The sequence below is a fragment of the Colobus angolensis genome, unplaced genomic scaffold (genome assembly GCF_000951035.1).
Source record: "Colobus angolensis palliatus isolate OR3802 unplaced genomic scaffold, Cang.pa_1.0 Scaffold28, whole genome shotgun sequence".
Lineage (NCBI taxonomy): Eukaryota > Metazoa > Chordata > Mammalia > Primates > Cercopithecidae > Colobus > Colobus angolensis.
In genome coordinates, this window is record NW_012116043.1 from 2,377,539 (window position 1) to 2,402,888 (window position 25,350).

A 25,350-nucleotide genomic window follows, 5' to 3' on the forward strand; every position below is an offset into this window, starting at 1 on the left:
GATGGAAGGGTGAATGGGTGGATGGGTGGTTGGAAGGGTGGATGGGTGGATGGGTGGTTGGAAGGGTGGATGGGTGGATGGAAGGGTAGATGGGTAGATGGAAAGGTAGATGGGAGGATGGAAGGGCAAATGGGCAGATGGAAGGGTGGATAGGTGGATGGAAGAGTGGATGGGTGGATGGAAGGGTGGATGGGTAGATGGAAGGATAAATGGGTGGATAGAAGGGTGGATGGGTAGTTGGAAAGGTAAGTGGGTGGATAGAAGGGTGGTGGATGGGTGGATGGAAGGGTAAATGGGTGGATGGAAGGGTGAATGGGTGGATGGAAGGGTGGATGGGTGGTTGGATGGGTGGATGGCTGGATGAATGGAAAGAAGGAAGAATGAATGAGTGAGCACTTCATCACAGCCGCCTCCCTCTGCCAGCCTGCCTGCTTGGCTACTGCATCAGCCCCATCCTGGTGTCCATGACTGAGTCCCTCCCACTTCCTATCAGGCATTCTCGCAAAAGCTGCATATTTATCTTCATGAAGTAGAGACTGACTTGCTACCCAAAAGGTCAACAGCAACCAACACAATCCAGGATCACACACCTGTGGCAGCAAAGTCCTAAATCATAAGCCTGGGGTTGAATCCCAGGACAGCAGCACCTTCTCAGAGCACTGGGTGGGCTATTCCATGAGTGCAGATGATTCAACTGCCCACTCCATGGCTGTCACAGGTGAGATTACAAGGCTAGACCCTCATTCTCCCAGCATCTGTGTATGCCACCCAGTTTTTTTTGTTGTTGTTTTTTTTTTTTGTTTTTCTTTTTGAGACAGAGTCTCGCTCTGTTGCCCGGGCTAGAGTGCAGTGGCACGATCTGGGCTCACTGCAACCTCCACCTCCTGGGTTCACGCCATTCTCCTGCCTCAGCCTCCCGAGTAGCTGGGACTACAGGCGCCTGCCACCTCGCCCGGCTAGTTTTTTGTATTCTTTTTAGTAGAGGTTCCTGATAGTGATGACCCCTGGGCGAGGAGCCCAGCTGGTCTCGATCTCCTGACCTCGTGATCCGCCCGTCTCGGCCTCCCAAAGTGCTGGGATTACAGGCTTGAGCCACCGCGCCCGGCCGCCACCCAGTTTTAACCAATGGGAAGGAAGGTGCTGTGGCCAACTGGGGCCTGTAGGAATGAGTCTCCTCTCCAGGGAGAAATGAGGGATGGCACGGTGGATGGCATCCCTCCCTGCCCCTCCCTTCCTGATAGTGATGACCCCTGGGCGAGGAGCCCAGCAGGCCTCGGAAAGTGATGGGAGGCTAAGAAGAGCCTTCAGTTGAAACCCTCCAAGCTGTAGCCAAGCACTAGCCAGACGGATTTACATTGGGCAGGTTTACTGTAAAATGAGGCAGGAGGCCTGGAGGAGGGAGGCTGGTAACGGCGTAGCTCGGCAGCCTGTGACACTGGCGAGGACACAGGCTCCCACCCTTTCTCTGCTCTGCTGCCCCAGGGTGTATGCAGCTCCTCTCACAGTGACACCTCCTGCTCCTTACAGTCACACTCAGGACAAAAAGCAGGAATGGCCCTGTGCTTCATTCCTTTTTAACAACAAGCTATTATTTTTCCAGACCCCTCGCCCAACTAAGCAACTTCCCCCTGGGTGCAATAATCACAAGGGAAGGGGATGAACAAACTGTGATGGCTTAGGCCAGTCCAGATGCCACCCCGGGACTGTGGAGGAGTCCAACCTTACCCAGTGGACCAAAGGATGTGGCCACTCAGAGGGCAAAGATCATAACCAAGGCCCTTTTAGCAAGAAGGCTGAGGAGGAAGCAGGAAGCATGCGTGGCCACTGGCTAAGAGAACACCACTGGCCACCACCCCACTCCCCGAGTATACCACAGGTCCTTCTTCTGTGCGGCTACAACAAAATACCTGAGATTGGGTCATTTATAAAGAACAGAAATTTACTTGCTCACATGCTGGATGCTGGAAGGCCAAGACCAAGGCCCTGGCAGGGTCAGTGTCTGCTGCAGATCTCGTCTCTTTGCTTCCAAGATGGCGCCTTGTTGCTGCATCTTCCAGGGAGGACGAAACACCATGTCCTCGCATGGCGGAAGGGACAGGCACAGAAGCCAGCTTCCTCCAGCCCTTTTATAAGGACGCCATCCATTTGTGAGGGCAGAGCCCTCATGGCTAATCACTTCCCAAAAGGCCTCACCTGGTAATACCACCACAGGAGGGATTGAGTTTCCTCGTGAATTTTGGAGAGGATACATTCAAATCACAACATACAGAACTTCAATGAAAACTTGTGGATTCATACATTCTTTGTGATCCACAATAAATGATCCAAACCAATGAATAAAGGATAACTCCAGAACAAAGATCAGACATCCTAGCATAGTATGCAAGCCTACTGGAGTGTTCTGCCACCCCCTTCTCTATTCCCCTTATCATCTCCCCTTGGCCCAAACACCAGCCCCAAGTCACCCGCAGCCCCATAAACTCCCATGTTCTTGCTCCTGCTCATCACACACATCGTTCCATCTGCCTAGAACACTCTTCCTTCTTTCCTCCTGGCTAATATCCATTCACCTTCAAGAATTAGATAGCACATTCCTTCCTCCCCTTTCTTCCCTGACTCTCCCAAACAGTAGGAGCTCTCCATGAGCTTCCAGACCCTCTGTGATTCTCTCTCTCTCTGCACCCATAATGTGCCCACCCTAAACCCTCTGGCGGTGTCTGACTCAGCAAATCAGACTCCTTCCCACCTCCTTTTCTCCAAGAGGAGAACCCACCATCATCCAACCTGAGGCTGAACTTGTTTTACCTTCTCCCAAACTTTGACAACTATACCTACAGATGGCTAGATAACACAATGACAATAACAAAAATTATAACAGTTCAACATTATTAAGTGCATGCAGTATGCCAGGCCAGTGGCCAAACACTTTACCTTAGTATATAATTTAATCCTCACAAAACTATCAGGCAGGCAATGTGATTCTTACAGTTTACAGATGAAGTGGAGCTTCAGAAAGATTGAGTGACTTGCCCAGTATGTTGAAGCTAGTAAGCACTGGAGCTCAAATTTCAAACTAGGCAGGTTGACCCAATAGCCCTCACTCTTGACTAAAATGTCTCCCTGCCACCTACCTCGAAGGTAATCATAATTGAAATTTTCCCAGGCAAATCAATAAGATAATGAAACTGGCTGGATAGAGAGGAGTGTTAAGCCCACACACCAGCTGAATCTGATCTGGTGCCCTCCCTGGGACACTTTCCCTCTACATACACGACTTTTATATCTGCCTTGATAGTTTAAGCATGTTCATACTTTTTATGGCTCAGTTTATCCATCCGACACCACTGTGAAGTAGAGAGAAGAGGTACTCGCACTTGGAAACTCACACATGAGCAACTAAAGGGAGGTCAGGTGGCCAGCCTGAGGCTACGTGGAGAATGACAGGCCTGCTGGGCTTTGACTTCATGGTCTCCTCCTCCCAGTCCCAGGATTAGAGGACAGTGATGTGGAACTGTGACCAGAGCCCACCCAGCCCCTGTCCCGTGGTTGTCCACATCCCCCCTGGGGATGGGGATGCCTAAGAGACTCATATTCCTTGGTGCTCTGGAAGCTCTGCTCTGGGGTCCCCTGGAAGAGCCAAGCACAAGGAAAGTGCATCCCCGGTGAGGAGATGCTGGAGCTTGGAGCTGTCAGAGGTGCCAGAGTGACATGGAGGCCAAAAGGGCTCCCAAGGCAGCAGCCTGGGAGGCACCAACTATAAACTGGTGCAGGCAGCAGCCTAGGGCTACAGCACAACGACAGAGCAGATCATGGGAGGAGGGATGGAGAGCCCTGAGCACCCAGCTGGAGGAAGCTCCAACTAGAGAGAGCTGGAATCCTGCATAAGCAAGTGTGCTAGGAAAATAACAGCCTCCTCCAGAGATGTCCATGTCCTAATCCCAGAACCTGTGAATACATTACTTGGCATGGCCAAAGGAATCTTTCCAAGTGTGATTAAGTTAAGGATCTTGAGATGGAGAGATTATCCTGAATCATCTGGGTGGGCCCCATGTCATCATAAAGGTCCTTAAAAGCGAAGAGAAAGCAGGAAAGTCAGAGAAGGTGATGCAATGATGGAAGCAGAGATGAGAGGCAGGTGGACCCATGAGCCAAGGAAAGTTGGCAGCCTCTAGAAGCTGGAAATGGGACAGAATAAATTCTCCCCTAGAGCTTCCAGAAGGAACCAGCCCTACTGACAACTTTGCTTTAGCCCAGGGAACCTACTTAGGACTTCTGACCTCCAGAACTCTAAGAGAATACATTTGTAGGTTTTTAAGGTCATTGAGTTTATGGTAACTTGTGAGAGCAGCACAGGAAAATTAATAATACAGCAAGCAAGAGCTCTCCAGCCAATGGACTCAGGCTACGATGGTAGACATAACCATTCATTCATTTGCTGAGCAAATACTATATACTCGGCACCATGCTGAAGAAACATCTGGCGAGCAAAACAAACATGGCCCCTCCCATCAGGGAGCTTGAAATCCAGTGGGGAGGACCTGCAGTATGCTGATTATCGATTCATGGCCTCTCAGCTCCAAGTTCACCCCTCATTACCTACTCTGTGAAAACAGATCTGAGCCCTATTTCAATATTTTTGGTTTTCCAATGGGCACAACATTAGGCTTTGTCAGTAGAGCATGCTGGAGAGACAGTTTGGGAGGAAAAGGTTGGCTTTCTGATGCTGAGGCCCTCTCTCTGCAGCTCCTGCCATGCATGGACCTACTCCAGTATTGGTGGCTTTCTTGGTGTCCCACTCCTGCAGTGCATGATGGCCAGCAGCCCCTCACAGCTGGCAGCTTTCCCCAATGTCCTCCTTCAATAGTTTGGTAGCAAGTGCATCACCCTTGTGAACAGCTGTCCCGAGCACTGCAGCGGATAGATTTCCATCAAGCTCTACCCAAGTGCTACATCAGCAACTTGGATTCAGTGAGCTGTGACCACAACCTCTCGAGAAATGTTGCTTCCGGGGCATGGGCAGGGGAAACCTCTTCTTTGAGCATAACAGTTCAGCCCTCAGGCTAGTAGCTGCTCCCCATATCTGTCATTCCTATATTCTTTAGTGTTCTCTTCACGTCTAACTAACCAATCCCTCACTATCCCAGTCCTCTGTGATAGTTAACAATTCTCTATGTTAAACTTTCTGTGTTCACATTCTTTCTTATGGCTGGACCTAGACTGACACAGACAGGACACGAACACTCATATAAATAAGCATGGATCACAGGCAGTGATGGGATCTGCATGAGACAAGGACAAATAAGTGAAAATAGAAGGAGGGACACTAATTTAGCCAGGGTAACCAGGAGAGGCCTCTCCACAAGTTGACCTTGAAGTGAAAAGTGACAAGATATCAGCCACAGTGGAGCATTCTGGGCCGCGGAAGCCAAAAGGAGACCTGAGAAGAACGAGACTTGGCATGGCCACATTCTGAATACGCAAGCTTCTGAGGGACAGGCTGGATTTGGTTCACAGGAGTCAGCATGTAATAAAACCAGCAAGATAATGGCACCGGCTGGAGCCTGTCACCCTCAGATCCAGTCCCTGGCCTTCCTCTGATCAGTTCTGGATCACAGTAGTGCTGACCCCTGAAGATGCTGCTTCCTAAGCTTATGCCTCAGCCAGCAGGATGAGATTAAGTGAAAGACTTTGCAGGATCTGGCAGGAGGATGGAGGCAGAAGCCAGGTAATTCCTCACCCCACTCCCAGCCCTGCCTCAGGTATATCCTTCGCAACAGTTGAATCTCTCCCACACTCCAGCCCTAACCAGGCTGCTCAAATGTGATTCTAGCTGCAGCAGTGACCCCCAGGTCCTGGGCTCTGGTAAGACCCCCTCCACCCTCACCCTCTGGCCTGGGGGTAGAGCAGATTCTCACTCTTACTAGGGTGCCCGGCTCTCCTCTGTTCTACGTCTGCTTCTCATCTGTTTCGTTCCCTGTGTACTTAAGTCCTTGCATTTAAAGCTGCTCTGTTTTAACTACAGAGGGATTTCTGCTTCTCATCAGACTCTGACAATAGTGAGCCCATGTTTTGTACATTGTGTAGCTGTGTACCCTAGTTCCCTTACTTCATGCAGGGGTGGTCCAGCGTTAATTACCACTGATCTTTCCATAACTTGCCTTGGAATAAGGAAAAGGAGAAGGGGAAGGGGAAGAGGAAGGAGGAGAAGAAGCAGGAGAAGGAGAAAGAGAAGGAGAAGGAGAAAGAGAAGGAGAAGGAAGGGAAGTGAAGAAAGAGGAAGAGAAGGAGGGAAGAGAAGGAGGAAAGAGAAGGTGGAGGTAGAGGAGGTGGCAGCGATGGTAGCTTCCAAACCCACTGTGAATGGAGTGCTACAGATAAAGCACAGAGCAAAGTGGTAAGGACTTTGAGTAGAGATTCCCCAACCTCAGCCCTGATCTAGCTGAGCTGGAGAATTTATAGATGAGTTCCCAGGCACAAGGGATGCAGCTTCATTCCATCTTAAAACTGACACCCATCCATCTCTGTTCCTTAACAGGTACTTCCCCAACTAGATGTGGCTGCCCTCAAACCACAATGTGGGTCAGTGATCACAGGAATGATCTGTGTCAGTCTAATCTTCAAAAACTAAATGATCCTGGAAGCTTGGACTAAAGCACAGATCCATTCATTCAGTCAACAAACATTAACTGTGCCAGCCATTGTGCTAGGTGCAGGGGGGAAAGATGTGGACAGAACTGACCAGGATAACCCTACTGTCATGAGTCCCTACCTTCTGGGGAGGAAGACAGAAAATGAACCCTAAATATCAACCAGTGATAATGTCTAGGAAGAGGATAAAACAGGATGATGACAGGTAGAGGGTGGTGAGCTGGCAGGGGAGGGAGGGCCAGTTTTAGCCAACAAGGTCATAGAAGGCGGCTCCATAACAGTTGAGTCGGGGAAAAGGACCCGGACGTGGGAAACGTACGGAAAGTTTGTTCCCAGCAGAGCGACACATTCAACACACTTGAGACACTCGAGATTCGGGGATGGCAGCATTAATTGTAACATACAGGGTTCAAAGGAGTCTCAGCTTTGTTGTTTAACTTGCATGATGAATGATCAAAAGCACCCACAGATTTTTCTAGAGTATCTGGACATGGATCCCACACTTTGGTACCAGAAAGGAAAGTCAAAGCAGTGCAGCAAATGGTTGGACATTTCCAGTGTGGAAAAGGGTATTAAGTAGGTGGTACCCATGGACTTTCTGTCTCCGTGGAATCTCTGGAATTTAGCCTCTGGAATCACATCCGTGACCCTGATCTCAGAGGTAGCCCCTGAGCTTGACTATGAACATAACTTCAACCAAGCTCGGGGAAGAACTCCAATCACCTCCAGGCCAGTGAAGCAGAAACACAGGCAGTTCTGTGGACTCTGGGACTCTACCCAGCATAAAATGGTCAGTTCCCAGCAAGACTCTTTCAGTCCATCTGCATTTTAGAGTTTTCCAATCCGTAAGTTACCTGGGAACCTTCAGGGCAAAGCCAATTGACAAGGGGTCAGATACTTGGCACACAGAGCCACTGTTCCCACCAGGTAACCCTGAGGCATTTCAACAAAACTGGTTTCACTTAGTGCAGCACTCAGTTCCTGATATGCATGCAGACTGAGAAAATAAAGAATAAGGGCTCCCCAGAAAACAGTTCCTCAATATCCACAAATGAAAAGGGATTTACACAGTAGACCCTAAAGAGTTTCCAAGGAACCATTATGAAAAGCAGGTAGATCAAATGCAATTTAAGTATATCTTCCTTGTTTAAACAGTGTATCAGGTATACGGGAAATAATAGATTATACGGTGCATCATGTTTAAAGAAAACTTCTTTGTGACACTTTCTCTGAAGCCCCCAGATTCCTCACCATGGCAAGCGGGACGATGCCCACAAAGGTTGTCTGGCTGACGAAGATCTCGGAGACGACCAGCTCACTCATGGAGTCCTCAATCGGGTACTCCACCTGCCAGGTAATCTGCTGGGCCCCAGCCAGGTCACTGCTGTTATCAATTCCAAAGTCCACTTGCAAGATCTCATAGAAGGATCCATTTACCCTGGAAAACAAACACATATTAAGGTTCCATTTAAAACCTCAGACTCAGCAGAATGTCAAGAATGTAATAAATTGCCACATTCTTATTTGTCAACCAAAAGAATGACTGCCAAGTTCGACAAGTCACATGGCAGTGTTGTCAGAGCCTCATTCACAGGGGCCCATCAGCAGCCCACACCTCAGAATGGGCTGACGATCTGTCTCTAGGGCTCTGTGTTGCAGAAAGCAGGCTGTCTTTCACTGGATGAGTAACTCGGCCAGCATTTCACTTCTGCGGACACCACACACAGCTCTCCTTCCCCATCCCAGGCACGGGCATGCCATAATCCAAGGTCCATACTTAAGAAAAGCCCCCAAGCCATTTCATGTAGCTTCACTGCTCCTCCAACCACAAAGCGCACCCTGGACCTTGGCCATTCCTGCTTCTACTTAGCTGGGGTCTGTAGACCAGTTGTCCAAGCTTTAGAATTTGTGGAGAATAGTGGGGACCTCATGGGTGTGTGGAAGCATCAGGAGACTAAGAGTGATAAAGAACTGCACACACTATGTGGTTTAATACATAAACTATAAGCAATGTAAGAAGGTACTATACTGGATTTCTCATTTCACCAAATGGGATTAAAAGTAATGTAAGAAAATCCCACCTGCCTTAATTTGTGGAATGACAACATCATGTGTGTGTTTGCAGGTGGGGTGGGGCTAAGAAGTTGGCAAATTCTTTAGTATTTAGTATTTAGTGATTCTTAGTATCTGTATGTGCGGGGAGCCCCTTGTCATTGGCATGGACTTGTAAATTGCAGGCTATCTCACTGACAGGAAGTCACTGAACAGAGTTAAAACAGAAAGCCATGCAGCACAGGATTGTGAATGACCCTGATCCATCAGCCTGTTTCCATCCCCGTGAATCCAGCTCCACCCAGATCCAAGGAAGGCAACGGCAGAGCTGCTGATCCACAAGCTCCGCTCAGGCCTGAGCCACACACACCAGCTGCTCCTTCTCTGCCAATAAGCCTCGCAGGACCAATGTAGGCTGAGAAGTCTCCTTCCTGCCTCTGGGGGCCTAGGCAAGGTCTGCAGTCTGGGCTCCCAAACTCACAACCTGTGAGGAGTTTGGAAAAAGAACCTGCTGCCTGCTGCTTGTCTAATGGACTTCCTACCGTGGACAGCTCCCCGGCACTGGGACTCCTCTAAGAACCATGGTGGGGAAACCACATCTGCTTCCTTGTATGTGCCAAGAGGTACCAGAGAAACATTGGAATATGGCCACAGCACTGACAAAACTAAACCACACTGACCTGACTGGTAAGAAATTCTACCCAAAGGGAAACCACATTGGACTCCATATAGAATTGGTCATGGGCAACCTTTTTCCCCTTTAGCCAAGATTTTAAGGAACCCTCTGATACCATAGTGCCCAATATGGTGGCCACCAGCCACAAATGGCTATTTACATTCAAATTAAAATAATTTAAGAATAAATCAAATTTCAATTCAGTTATTCAGTCACAGTATCCTAATTTCAAATGCTCACCAGCCACTTGTGGCCCATGGTGACATGTTGCACAGGGCAAATAGGCAACTGCTGACCTGCTTTGCACCCTGGGGAAGTCATTTATGCCCCTTCCACCATCAGCTTCCTTACGTGAAAAATTAGTAAATTACAATAATATTGGTCTTTCTACTTTCAGTAGAATTATGAGGATGGAATGAGGGGGTGGGTGTGTACTCACTTCATGTACTGTCCAGTACTATGAATTCATGCTGTGACGATCTCAAAATCATAGGATATACACAGCTGTGGAAAAGTTCAGGGGCTCCCATGGGCAAACATAGCCAGGTGGTCCTGGTCCCAGCTGAGCCTAACCTGCATGTAGGTACTTGGGATCTATAAATCTTCAAATATCTATTGGTACAAGTTGTTCTGCAAGAAAATGTGTGTTGAATAGGAGTCTCTGAACTCATGAGGGGACTGAAAGTGTGCACACATGGGACCCCTTCTGCACCAGGGGACCCCTAGTTACCTGGGTATCTTTAGTGAAAGGCAAAGAGAGCCGAGATGAAAAGCTGAGTTTTTAGCTCAGTTTTCAGATAGAGTCACCTCCCCGCGCCCCTGCCACTTTCCATCCACCACATTCCAGCCTAATTTCTCTTTACTGGTCACAGAAATTCTCCACGAATCCATCTGTTAAGTCACCTCCTATACAAGATGCTTGGTCCTGTCACATCAAATTTTCAATTTCTCTTTGGGCTGCACTGTGCTTTGTAACCAGAACTAGGGAGCTGTTTCCAATAGCTCCCGGGTTCTTAGCATTCCGTAGACCACAGAGAAGCTAATGCCAGGGAAGCGAAGATCCAGTGAGAGGAGAAATGAGCTCTGTCACCAGCCATTTCATCCTGAAAAATCAACTTTCTAGTTCTGGGGTAAAGAAAGAGAAGTGGCCAGTCTTTGGGCAAAGTGGGTAGGGTCTGCATGACAGGGTCAGCCCCTCTGACTGTGGGCACGTCCTGCTCCTCTCTGACTTCCCAGCCTGTGAGCTGGACCAGCTGCAGGAACCTGCCTGAGTCCAGTAATGAATGGAATAAAAATTAAGGCAGAGTCACTTTTATGTAAAGGTTTTTTTAAAAGTCATTTTTCTCAATCCAGAGAAAAGAGGTCTTATACTTTTAGGTAATGGGCATGCTTACTAATTATCCCATTTCTACAAAAATGAGTTCATAATTGTTCATTTGACCTGTTCCTAATCTAGTCTTGATAAGCCTTTCAAATATCAAGAAGTGTTTCATGATTCTCAGTTTAATAATTACAACCGCCTTTCAGGAATCAGGATCAGCATTTCAGCCACGAGACATTCATTAGGCAATGTTTCCTGCAGTGGGAAAGGATGCATGTGAGAGTGCGACAGTGTGTGTTTGTGTGTGTGTGAGTGTGAGAGTGTGATAGTGTGTGTGTGAGTGAGTGTGATAGTGTGTCTCAGTGTGTGTGACAGTGTGTGTGATTGTGTGAGTGTGAGAGTGTGTGTATGAGAGTGCGACTGTGTGTGAGACAGTGATTGTGTGTGAGTGTGATAGTACGTGTGAGAGTGTATGTGAGAGAGAGAATGCATGAACATGGGGGTATGGGAGTGTGTGGGAGTGCATAGGAGTGTGGCAGAAAGGAGAATGTGTGCATGTGTAAGTGTGTGTGTCAGCGTGAGAGAGGATGTGCAGCTGTGTGAGACAGAAATAGGATATGTGCATGTGTGTGTGTGTGAATGTGTGCGTGAGAATGTGTCTATGAGTGTGTCTGTGTGAGAGGGAGAACATGTGGATGTGTGTGTGAATGTGTGAATGTGTGTGATACAATGTGTATTTGTGTGAATGTGAAAGAGATAATGTGTAAATGTGTGAGAGAATGCGTGAATATATGTTGTGTATGAAAGGGAATGTGTGTGAGTGTAGGAGACAGAATGCATGAATGAATGTGTGTGAGTGTGAGAGGATGTGTGAAGGAGTGTGAGAGAATGTGTCTGTGTATGTGTGTGTGAATGTGTGTTTGTGTGAGAGAACACTTGTGTGAGACAATTTGTGTGTGAGTGAATGTGTATGTGTTGACAGCATGTGTATTTGTGTGGATGTGAAAGAGATGTGTGAACGTGTTGTGTGAGAGAACCTGTGAATATGTGTTGTGTGAGAACATGTGAATGTGTTGTGAGTGTGTGTGAAAATGTGTCAAGGGGTGTGAATGTGTCAATGTGTTTTTATGAGTGTGACAGAATGTGCATTTCTGTGAGAGAACATGTGAATGTGTGTGTGTGAGATAATTTGTGTGTGTGAGTGAATGTGTGAATGTGTGTGAGTGTGCATGACAGAGAATGCATGAGTGTGGGAGAGAGAATGTGTTAACGTGTGTGTTTGCATGTGTTTGTGTCTGTGTGTGTGGGAGAGACATGTGTGAACGTGTGTTCGAGTGTCTGTGTGTGTGTGTGTGTGAGCGTGCCTGCCTGTGTGTATGGGAGAATGTGTGAATGTGTGCATTTGTGTGAGTATGTCTGCGTGTTTGTGTGTGTGTGTGTGTGTATGTCTGCATGTGTGAGTGTGGGAGAGAACGTGTGAACGTGTGTGTTTGTGTGTGTGAGTGTAGGAACGAATGTGCAAATGTGTATGTTTGTGTCTGCATGTGTGTGTGAGTGTGAGAGAGAGAACATGTGAACGTGTGTGTGTGTGTATCTGCATGTGTTTGTGTGAGTGTGTCTGCGTGAGTGGGTGTTTGTGTGTGTCTGCGTGTGTGTGTGTCTGCATGAGTGTGGGAGAGAGAACGTGTGAACGTGTGTGTTTGTGTCTGTATGTGTGAGTGTAGGAGAGAATGTGCAAACGTGTGTGTGTGTGTGTCTGCGTGTCTGCGTGTCTGTGTGAGTGTGTCTGCATGTGTGAGTGTGGGACAGAAAACGTGCAAATGTGTGTGTGTGTGTCTGCATGTGTGTGTGAGTGTGAGAGAGAGAACATGTGAACGTGTGTGTGTGTGTATCTGCATGTGTTTGTGTGAGTGTGTCTGCGTGAGTGGGTGTTTGTGTGTGTCTGCGTGTGTGTGTGTCTGCATGAGTGTGGGAGAGAGAACGTGTGAACGTGTGTGTTTGTGTCTGTATGTGTGAGTGTAGGAGAGAATGTGCAAACGTGTGTGTGTGTGTGTGTGTGTGTGTCTGCCTGTTAGGAGGAATCTGCCATGGAGTGGCCACACTGCTTGACTGTTTCTCCCTCAAGCTGGCGCACACACCTTCCTTCCAAAAGGACTTGCCTCCCAGACGCCCTGTTTGCCATGAAACCTTCCCTTCCATAAAAGCTGAGCCTCCTCTCTGGAGGCCTGGGACCCCAGAGGAGAGGCTGGGGCACCTTTTAGTGCACAGTGTGGGTGCAGCTCAGCCGTGCCAGTCAAGAAGAGGAGGAGGAGCCATGGGGCAGCAGAGAGAGACGGGGCACCCAAGCCAGCAGCGTGTCCCCAGGACCACATTCGGCTGTTTCTCAGTGCATCACTCATGATCACAAGAGTGACTGCTTCACAGGACCAGGGAAGGGAAGGAGGGATCAGAAAGGTGGGAGGGAGGAAGAAATAACGAAGAGTGGGCAAGTTCGAAAGCTCAACTGTTCTCCAGCAACTCGTGTCATTTACATCGATTATTTTTTGCAAACGTCTGGATGGTTCTGAGCTACCAGGCAGAGATGGTAACACTTTCCCCACATGGGAATTCTAAAAATGGGACAAGAGAAGCTGTCTCTCGTCTCGGGTCTCTGTTTTTTCTTATGAGACTTTTTCTAGGCATTAATTTTTAAGATGACCAAAAAGCAAGGTAAACACTGAGTGATGATTACACTGAACAAATGTCCCAGGATAGGATTTGCTGGTGCCTCTCAGGAAATACAATGGGAGACAGGGACCTCTGACTCCTCCTCTCCACCATGACCTCCATGAGGACACAGAAGTCCCTGTACTGTTGCTGCCCTAACTGTAGTGCTGACACAGCACCTGAAAATTTGTAGGAGTTCAATGAGTATTTGTTTAATTCTTTGAACATACTTAGAAGACCCAATAGGATATCCTGTAAAGCTCTGGGGCAGGGGGGCATGTGGCATTTGCATTCTGAGAGACAAGAAGTGACCAGCCAGCAGAGACTTGAGCCGTATTCTCCTTCCAGGCCATAAGTCTGTTTGTATACTCTGCTTAGAGAAGACACGTCTGTCTTCACTACTGACCACAGTAAGTTCCTCAAAGGCCAAAACCTATTATAACACCATAGTCACTACAGTTCCTGGCACATTATTCACTAACATTTATTTGGCACCCCCCTGGTGTGTTGGGCACTGAGATTCATTAGTAGACAAAACAGAAACAGGAGAATAAAAGACCTCATAATGACAAATGCTATCATGAACACAAAATAGAAGAATTAAAGTTGCTTTAAGAATTAAACAAAATTCTTCAAATTTTAAAAATGTTTAAAATATACAATTTAAAAATGGTCACCTTAAATTTCAAAATAGAATATAAATTACAACAAGAGACAATGGAAGGGTGTTCTGGAGTAAGAAGCTGACACCTGAGCTGAGAACTGAAGGGCAAGTAGAAGCCAAGCAGATCCGCAAGTGTTTGTTGAATGAATAACTATTTTAAGCTAAAAAAAATTCATAGGAAAACTGTATCCCAAACCATCAGCATGAACACAAGGTGCTCAATAAAAAAGAGCATCCTTCAAGTCTTTGCTTGAATGCTGCCAGCTCAGTAAAGCCTCCTCTGACCACCCCACTTAAAATTCCATTCTCATCTCCACAATTCCAATCCCCTTATCCGGCTCTAGCTTTTCCATGGCTTTTATCTTCCAACATACTGTTATTTATTGATAATGTTGATTCTCTCTCTCACTGTCTCTCTCACACACACACACACACACGCACACATGCACACGCACATGCAAGTATGTGAGTGCTTTGTTCACGAATGTATCCCCCACACTTAGAAGGCTGTCTGGGACATAGGAGATGCTCATTAAACATCTGTTGAATGAATGAATGAGTATTAAACACAGTTTGAGCAGGTCTCAGAAGAGCACGTGCTGAGTACAGCAGAGCCTCTGAGCTGCAGGTGACTGGAGGAGACAGACCTGCGTAGGCGGGCAGGCCACGGAAGGCTCCCACGGAGGCTGGGGCTGAGCTTTGAGGACTGGGTTTGCACAACAGGCAGCTGCCACAGCCCCACTGCGTGGGGTCCCCTCATCACCCCTGTTTCCCCTCCTGACATCCTTCCCACTCCCTGAGTCCTCACCAATACTGGTGTCCTGGAGAGGAGAGCACATTCCTGCTTACGGATCCCTTCAACAGACCAGCGGTCTTTAGTTCATCTCCCTGCCTGTCATTCAAACTTTTTTTCATCAGGAACTAATGGCTGGCTCTCAGAATGGGGCATAAACAAGCCGTCTCCTTCTGCAGTTTCATAGAATCCAGGCACCACCTCCTCATTTCCATTTTGTCAAGGGCAGTTCTGCTTTCTCTGAGTATGCTCTGAAAAGACTAGTCAGGCAGCGGTTGGCAGTCAAAGGTCTAGAGGTTAAAAATATTTCAGGGCCACTAGTCTAAATCAGGGACTTATCTTTTAGGACTCAAAACATTCTCTCATTATTGGTTAGATTTTCTGACTTCCCACCATCAAATTGCTGTATAGAACTTTAAAAAAAAAATCTAGGCCGGGCGCGGTGGCTCAAGCCTGTAATCCCAGCACTTTGGGAGGCCGAGACGGGTGGATCACCAGGTCAGGAGATCGAGACCATCCTGGCCTACACGGTGAAACCCCGTCTCTACTAAAAAAAAATACAAAAAACTAGCCGGGCGAGATGGCGGGCACCTGTAGTCCCAGCTACTTGGGAGGCTGAGGCAGGAGAATGGCGTAAACCTGGGAGGCAGAGCTTGCAGTGAGCCGAGATTGCGCCACTGCACTCCAGCCTGGGCGACAGAGCGAGAGTCCGTCTCAAAAAATAAATAAATAAATAAATCTAGGACCGTGCCAACCGGGCATACTCTAAGAAACTGGGTTCCTTTATGGCATTTCTGGCCGACAGGGAAAATTAAATAGAAATCCCAGAGGTTGCAGCTTCATATGACTGAGCTGCCCACAGCCAGAGACATACATTGCTTAACCATCCCCCCATCATGTTTTACAAAATTTCAATCAGCTGGCAATATTTTTAAATATGGAGAATCTATACCCCCACAAATAGTAATTCTGGCTTCTCTGGAGAAGGTTAGGCACACTATTCCACATTCCCATGTGGTAATAACCAGCTGGGGCAGAACACTGTCCCCTTTATTGGGGTTGAAACTTGCCAATAGGCCCGAGCCACTTTACTCACTTATTACATCCCCCAAGTCCCTGCGGACATTTGTGATCTCTGAGAAGACACACTTGGTTTTGAGCTCTCTAGTAGACACCTTCTGCACTGTGCTTCCAGTTCACCAATAATTCCTCATTCCCCTGAGAATTCACGTACCTATTTCCACTCTTACCCTTGTTCATAGGGCGGGACATGGCATGACCTTATGAGACCCAATCTCTAGCCATGGCTGGACTTGGTGGTGAACCCTCACCTCAACCGGATGAGGGACACTTCCTAGGAACGTGATTTCCAGCTAGGAAATTTGGAATTTGGGATGCTTTTCCTTTTTTTTTTTTTTTCTTCTCATTTTTGAGACAGAGCCTTGCTCTGTCACCCAGGCTGGAGTGCAGTGGCGCAATCTCAGCTCCCTGCAAGCTCCACCTCCCGGGTTCACGCCATTCTCCTGCCTTAGCCTCCCAAGTAACTGGGACTACAGGCACCTGCTACCATGCCCGGCTAATTTTTTTTTATTTTTAGTAGAGACGGGGTTTCACCATGTTAGCCAGGATGGTGGTGATCTCCTGACCTCGTGATCCGCCCGCCTCGGCCGCCCAAAGTGCTGGGATTACAGGCGTGAGCCACTGCGCCCAGCCTGGGATGCTTTTTCAAGCAGAGATACGAACTCTAACCAGCTGTGCAGTGACCTCTTCTACCAAGCGGACTAAGAACTGAAAAAAGAGATCAGAGTGAAAGGACAGGGTAGAAGTTAGAATAAATATTTCCAGAGTTTCTGGTAAATTTTTACTTCCTGGTTGCAGTTCCTGGAACCCACTACAATGCTTTTCTTGGGTTCCATGAAACACCTACATATCCTTATAGTTCATTCCCCCCAAAATGTGAAAGCAACCCAATTTTCTATCAAGCAATGAATAGATAAACAAAATGTGGTATTTCTATACAATAGAATATTATTTTGCCATAAAAAGAATTACTGATAAATGCTGCAATACAAGTGAACCTTAAAAGCATTATGCTAAGTGAAAGAAGCCAGTTACAAAAGACTATATAATGTATGACTCTATTGATACGAAATGTCCACAGTAGGCAAATCCATAAAGACAAAAAGTAGAATCATGGTTGCCAAGGACTGGGTTAAGTGGGGGAATGGGAAGTGACCGCTACTGGGTACAGAGTTTCTTTGGGGGTGACAAAAATATTCTGAAACTACATAACGCGATGATTCCATGACTTTATAAATATACTAAAAATGACTGAATTGTTCACTTTGAAAAGATGAATTACATGGCATGTTCATTATACCTCATTTGTTTTTAAATAGAAGGAAATGAGAGTAAAAATCAAGTTGCACAAGTATATGAATGGTATAATACTTTTTATAAAAACTAGAAAGATATGCAATAATTCTTTCTATAGTTTATATTAAAAACTGCAAAATACATGCATGGTAATGATAATGTCTACCTCAGAGAAGGGAGAGAAATAATTTTCAACATGAGGTACTGAGGGTTCCAATTATATCTGTAAAATATATTTCTTTTAAAATTTGAAGCAAATAAAGTCAAATAGCAAGAGTTAATAAAGCTGGGGGTAGGTGAATGAGTGTTTGTTATATTATTTTCTATACATTTCTCTAATCAAGAAACATTTTACATAAACATAGAAGATCACCATCTTCAACTCTGTCTTGTTTGGTTTCTTCTGCTTTTGTTTAAATTTCAAATATATTTTTCCATTGTAAATACTCCAAAACCTCTCCATCTGACTCCTAAGTCAGCACATAATAAGTCGGCCAACCCATTACCCCACTTCCCAAACACAGGAAAAGGGTGTTAAAGTCTTCTTATTTTTCTGTTTTTAAAATTTGTAAAGTACTTTGCAGACTGGCATGAGTGGCCTTATTTTTGCTTACCAACATTTTCCCAGAGCTGAAAACAATAAATCTTGATAATGAGCAAACACTTGAGGCACCTCCACTTTCTCGGCTGCCAAACCCACGACGATTTCTCACACTAACAGCTCACCCTTACTTCCAGCTTATCTGATTTTATCAGCATCACCGTGACAAGCCCAGAGACAGCTAAGACAATTGCCACGATTTTTTTTCCCACTGCCTCTATCTTTCTGACGACATCCCAAAACCCTTCCAGCAAATGATGGCTCAGAAATCATCTTACACCAGGTTCTTAAATACAACTTTTCAGAATCGTCTCTGTTTCTATTACCAACCTGGAGGAAAACGCTTGTTACATAAAAAATGGACAATGGATTTCTCAGTGAAAACCATTTCTATTCAGGTCTCCTTAAAGAGAAGAGGCAAACCCATGCTGACGGACATAAGAAATCAGATGACAGACTCCAGACTCCAGGCACGGAGGATGCAGGACCGAATCTTGTTACTGTCATCTGGTTCCTGGGGCAAACATTCATGGCTTTGCCTCAGAGTGGAACTGGGGGTCTGATTTTGATTCATAACATAATGTTAACTTTTGAATAGATAATCCATTCCTAGGATGTAAAATTCAAAAAGTATAAAAGAACAGTCTTCCTTCTACTTCTACCTCTCCAGACTCCCAAATCCACTCCCTGCAGCCAACCCAAGTTATTCTTTTCCTTATTAGTCCTGCAGAGATATTTGATGCACCTACAGGCATGAAAAAGTGTAATACTCTGCCCCATTTTTACACAAACGTACGCATCATACACTCTGTTCTGCATCTAGAACATTTGATCTCCAGCCCAAAGGGAAAAGAGAGGCCTAGTTGTTCTCCTCATTAACTATGGAATGCCCTGGCCTGGAAGCAATGACAATCACATGGCCCAATCTGATCACAGGGCCAGCAAGGGCAATCCTCCTGCACGCCCTGAGGAGAAGTGGTGAACAGTACCCATAACTAGAGCACCAGGAAGCCCCTGCCCAGGCAGGTTACACAGCTACAAAGCGGAGCATCCAGGACCCACCACACCTCTGATGCCACAGTCCATGTTGGAGAGAGACTGAATGTAACATTTGTGCATTCATACATGCACATTTACTGAGTGACCACTAGGTCCCCAGCCCTGAGCCAGTTATATTTCCAGAGGGGGAAAGTGAAGAGCAGAGTCACACACAGAAAACTCTAATTACTGGCTGGGCATGGTAGCTCATGCCTGTAATCCCAGCATTTTGAGAGGCCGAGGCGGGAGGTTCACTTGAGGTCAAGAGTTCAAGACCAGCCTGGGCAACATGGTGAAACCCTGTCTCTGCCAAAATTACAAAAATTAGTCAGGCATGGTGGTGTGCGCCTGTAATCCCAGCTACTCAGGAGGCTGAGGCAAGAGAATCGCTTGAACCTGGGAGGCAGAGGTTGCAGTGAGCCAAGATCACACCACTGCACTCCAGGCTGGGTGACAGAGTGAGACTGTCTCAAAAGAAAAAAAAAAAAAGAAAGAAGAAAGAAAAGAAAACTCTAATTACTTTTCAAAGAGTCTACTTCTGAGTGGAAACTTTCTCCTGTCGTGTTGCACAGGATTACTCTGCATCTCTACTGGGAAGGGCCTCATTAAGTGGGGATCCTTCACATGCCTAATAGGCAACTCGACTCCATCAAGTGGAAGCATCTGCTAATGAGACCAGGGTCCTGAGGTCATGCCGTATGCATGCTGGTTAGCTAGATTTTCCCAGGTGGCCATGAAGGGCTCCTATAAGTCCAGGACCCTGAAGGCCACTCTGGTTACCAGGGGCTAGTTGGCAGCTGCAACTGCGATCAGTGCCAACTTTTTCCCAGACCTGGTGTCTTCCCTCCTGAGGTACAGGAGCAGCATCACGCACAAAGGATTACACAGGGCTCCCTATTAAGGGGACTGTAACAATGAGATGACCAGGGCTTTGTTCGTGGCTGACCTACAAAGATCGGGCCCAAGATGAGCTTCCTGCAGAACACTAGATCAGAACACTAGATCAGAAGAGTGCTCACAGTCACCTAGAGCAAAATGTAAAGGCCGCAGATATTTGATTGTACTTAGTAGGAGAATGTACTACTCTCAAAGGGATGGAGTCAGAAGGTGCAAAGATCATGAAGTTTATTGCGGTCTTCCCCATTAAAGGCAACTCCATCCATCCTTCCAGTTACTCTGGTCAAAATCTTGGTTGTCCTTAACTCTTCTCTTTCCTTAATAGTGCATGTGTAATGTGTACAGAAAGCCTGCTGGTTCTACCTTAAACATATATATTTTTTAAATACCTCACTCTAACTGCATCTACTACTTCTGCCCTAGGCCAAGTCACCATCACCTCTTGCCGGGGCGAATGCAATAACTTCCTACCTGATCTCTCTGTGCCCACTCTCACCACCACTCCCACACTCTCTTCTCTCCACCCAGCGGCCAGAGTGCTTCTGTTAGAACTTAAGTCAGACATTCTTCTCTCTTCTTTTCAAAACCTTGAGGAATTCTCATCTCACTCACATAAAAGGCAAAGTCCTTACAAAAATCTATACCCGGCCCCTTAGCTCTATGGCCAGATACCTCCCTAAACACTTGTCCCCCACTCTCTCCCTGCTCACTCTGCCTGAGCCGCAAGGGCGCCTTTACTGTTCCCCCAGCTCCAGCCATGCTGCTGCCTTAGGGCCTTTGCACTAGCTCATGCCTCTACCTGGGCCACTCCTCCCTATGACAGCTACACCATCCTTGGCCTTGCCTTCAGGACTAGACTCAACAGCTGTCTTCTCAGTGGTGTCTTCTTGGATGATCCTGCTGAAAGACCCATCCCCTACACTGAGGTGATCCCTATCACCCTCCCTGCCACTTCTCAATAGCACCGTCAAACATACTCTATTTTATTTATTTACCTTTCTTTGGGCTATTTCTGTCCACTAGATTGTAAGCCCAGTGAGAGCAAGGGTTTTGTCTGCATTTTCCCTATATTACCCCCCAGTGCCTAGGAAAGTACCATAGTAGGCACTCCATAAACATATCATGGATGGATGAATGAATGAATGAGTGAATGAGTGAATTAATGCATGCATAATCTGTGAACCTCAAAGTAAAGACACTTCAACATGACACCCCTTTGGCTTCCCTAGATTGTAATGTTTTCATCCTTGTGTCTGAGGTCTCATTCGTGTCCAACCCTGCCTAGGTCTACACAGGCACTACTCATCTTCCATTCTTCCAATTTCAATATTCATCTATGGGCTTCTGCATTACCTCCCATAAGAGCAGGAGGAAATTCCTGTTTGGCTATTTTCCTGCAAAGGAGTTTTCCTCTGCCCTGCAGAAGTTTGGAATGGCAAAGCCATGATATACTGGAATCTCAAAAACACAAACATAACATTTGAATCCTAACTATTTGGCACTCAGTGCTTCTGGGGCAACAATCTTCTCTTTATTGAACACCGTAAAATACGAAGTACTAGAATACAAGAAAGATACAAGACCCAAGCCCTGTCCTTGCAAACAGTTATACCTTAACTTACCAAGTTTACGCTGGTATGAGACCCAGAAGTGTATTGAAGCTATATGTTCATCATGTTGATGTCAGAGATGACTTCTATCTCTCAATCCTTTTTTGTGCCTTAAGGTGGTTAGTATTTGATAAAGTATTTTGATAAAGTATTTTTTTCAAAAATTATATTCCACTTAAGAGAGTTCCATGGAAAGAGCCATGAGTTACATAGAAATATAATTTACACGGAATAAAATCCACCTATTTTAAGAATATACCATGAGTTCTGACAAATGCATAGTCATGTAACTATCACCACACTCAAGATATAGGATCTTCCCACCACCCTGAAAAAGTGCTCTCAGGACCCTGTTCAGACAGCTCGCTTGCCACACTCCCCAACTCCGACAACCACTGATGTACTTTCTCTCACTCTGATCTTTCCATTTCTAGAATTTCATATAAATTGGAATCACACAGAATATAATTTGTATCTGGCTTCTTTCATTTAACATGAGGCTTTGATGGTTAATCCATGTTTGTGTGCCCATCAGTAGCAAGCTCCTTTCCATAACTGGGTAGGAGTCTGCTGTGCAGATGTTTACAATTTGTTTATCTAGTCATCAGTTAATGCACACTTGAGTTCTTTCCAGTTCTTGGCTAGACTGAAAATGAATATGCTGCTATAAACATTCATATATATATATATCTTTGTATGAACATATGTTTTCATTTATCTTAATCCAATACCTAGAAATAAGTTTGCTTGGTCATATGACAAGTATAGGTCTTTCACAAAATTGGAAACTTTATAAGCATCACTTCTTCCAATATTTTTTCTGTCCCTTTTCCTTTTTCTTCTTTTTGGACTTGATTCCACATAGACAACTTCCTATTGTCACACAGGGCCCTGAGGACCTTTTCATTAACATTGTCAATGTTTTTCTTCATTGTTCTTTAGACTGAGTAAGTTCCATTGGTCTGTCTTAAAGTTCACTGACTCTTTCTTCCAGCCCAGCTAATTTTTGTATTTTTAGTAGAGACGGGGTTTCACCATATTGACCAGGCTGGTCTCAAACTCCTGACCTCAAGTGATCCACCCACCTTGGCCTCCCAAAGTGCTGGGATTGCAGACATGAGCCCCCATGCCCGGCCCCAGTAAACTTTTTTATTTCAGATATTATATGTTTCAGTTCTACAACTTCAACTTTATTCTTTTTGTAGTTTCTATTTTTCTCCATTTCATATCTTTCCTTTCAGTAGGAGCATATTTTCCTTAATGTCTATAATATTATAATAATAACTACCTTGTAATCCTAGCCTGATAGCCTAATAATGCCATTATCTGGGTCACCTTTGCACAAGTCCCCACTTACTTTTTTTTCCTCTGGTGTGTGAGTCTCATTTTCTTGTTCCTTCTTATGTCAAGTAATTTTGGATCACATCCTGGACACTGTGGAACAATGCATTGTGGAGACTCTGGATTCTATTATACATGTCTGAAAAATCATGTTGTTACTTTTTTATTAAATAGGCAGTTAATCTGAGCTTCTTGGAGTCTTCATAATGCATGTGTGGTTCCAGGGTTAGCCATAGATTTGGGCAGAGATTGTATACAGAATGTGAGGCCTCTCTTTCTCTAGATCTTTTTTTCCAGCATTCTCCCTTCGTTTTCCAGTGGTTGTGGTTGCCCCAAACGCTGCCTCTGGTTCTTCAAGCTGGTAAGACTGAGCTTTCTGCAATTCAGCTTCCCTGCATGGGTACTTCCATCAGGGTCTAAGTCATAAAATGAGAAACTCATCCAATGCCATTCCCTGATTCCAAGTGTCTGCTACTTTTGGTTACTCTGCATCCTTTAAACAGCTATTTTTTGCATTTTCTCCTAATTTATAGTTGTCATCAGTGTGAATATTAGCATTGTAGCATTTCCTCCACCATTATTAGACAAGGAATCACCAGTGCTACTGTTTTGCAGGCAGGTGCTGTTACAACGGATTCAGTAACAGGTAAAAGATGAGGACAACTTTTCCAAGGAATATCACAAATGACAACCAGCTTTCTCTAAGTAACTACCTTTGATTCAGTCACTCCCAAAGCACGTGGCACCTCTGAGTCACAAAGAATTATTTCAGCACCACCACAGCAAAGGAAAAACATGAAAGAAAAGAGACAGAGAGAGACAAACACCTTGAGATACTAAAAAACAAATCCAAACAGAATATTTAACCTCATTAACCTTGAAATTAGCAGAGTTGGGAGAAGCCCACAAATAGATTGACACTCTGAAGACCATCTGGGTCAACAATCAGATTAGAATTCTTGTAACCTTCCACTCACCTGGCAGATTTTCAATAAATGTCAGCTAAGCAGAAAGTCAATGGAAGGGATTTGCACGCTCCTGTAATCCCAAAGTGTGTAAACCTCCCTAAGTGAAGAGCTCTCCTTCAGGAAACAGAAATTCTCCTGTCACCAATTAATTAATACCCAATGATTCCATCACATCTCTGACTTGGCCCATTGTATTAATTACAACAGCCTCAAAATCTTTCTCACAGGCCAATTACTCTAAAGAAATTAGCTCTTAAGTCGACTACAAATAGAAAAAATTATGTGCATGTAACTTCTCTAGCCTCTCCTTTGCTGATTGTCTCTTCAAGCACTCCTGAAATTCTTTACACAGAACTGAGCCCATTCTTACCCTGCCATATTTTGATTAAGAGAAACTAGTCTGGGCCTGAGGAGCAAGTGTGAACCAGACTGATACATCAATTATAGCACACGGTGGTAAGAAGCTGGATTCTTTCCTTTCATCTCACAAGACTGCTCATCTACCCAGCTGCAGGAAGCAAAAATATAATAAGATGGTCCAAAACAGGAGATGGCCTGGTGTACATGACTCAAGTAGCTGATTATCTGGATTCCAGGGAAAGGGACATCGAGTTCACACAGGACTCAGGTACCACCTCCTTGAATTTGCCCAATGCTCACTGCACATCAATCTTATTTTCAGAAACGGGTCCACCGGTGTATGTTCTCAAGGAATGAAAACTATTTCAAATAATGAGGAGATCCAGCTGTGAGTCAGCACTATGTCAGGCCCTCTGAGAAAAAAAGACCACTAATTGGCCTGAAACAATAGGATGAAAAGGCAAAAACCTGGTGGCTGAGCCAGGCTGCACTAATGACAAGCTGTGTGGCTGTGTGATGACCATCCAGCTAGCTGACCTTTGACATCATATCTATGTCCCCCATACACTCACCACCACCACAGGGCCCCCAGGGTGCCAGGAGACAAAGCACAGCCCGGGGAGGGAAGGGGGCCAGGCTCGGGCCTCACACGTAAGTGAAGAGTAAATCCTCTCTCAGATCTAAACCTCCAAGGTCAGCACCTGCAGAGCCAGTTTCTCTGAAAACTCTTCTCCGTCTTAAGGCAATAATTCATCTGCTCTCACTGATGTCGGACAGCCAATGCACCCTAATGAGAGATCCCAGGAGTCTGGGGGCCGCACCTGCTGAACTCAGAGTGAGAACACATGGTCTGAGATCTGTGCGCTTCTAATGGGAACTGAATGTTTAAAGTTAGGACAGTCCCAGAACATCAAAAAGAAGTCAGGAAACACGAAACGAAGCCGGAGCCACAGAGTTGTCCATTCTCAACCCCTAATTCTACCAGAGTTTCACAGGCTTACACTCTTTGTCTGGGTCTCCGAGTTATGGAGTATAACCTATTCATTCAAACATTCAATGAAATATTTTTGAGCATCTACTTTGTGCCAAGCTCTGTTCTCAGCACTGGGATCAACCGTGAGCTCTTCTGGAGTCCATATTCTAGTGGAAAGAAACAGTTAACAAGCAAATAAAAAATAGAGAAGGCAACTATTCCATCATGAACTTGGTATAATCAGTGACGTTTCCCAAATACTTTCAGCTCCTCATTTTCTGAACACGCGAGAGGATGGCACATCTGCTCCACTTGGGATTGGGCAG

At 45.7% G+C, this 25,350-nt stretch overlaps 1 protein-coding gene across 1 annotated transcript in view; it reads right to left on the minus strand.

The window, feature by feature from the left end:
- TMEM132B (transmembrane protein 132B) overlaps window positions 1-25,350 on the minus strand; it is a 321,710-nt gene that overhangs the window by 127,484 nt on the left and 168,876 nt on the right. The window contains exon 4 of the mRNA XM_011948388.1: window positions 7,900-8,086. Coding sequence (XP_011803778.1) covers window positions 7,900-8,086 — 187 coding nt within the window. The remainder of the gene's footprint in view (window positions 1-7,899; window positions 8,087-25,350) is intronic.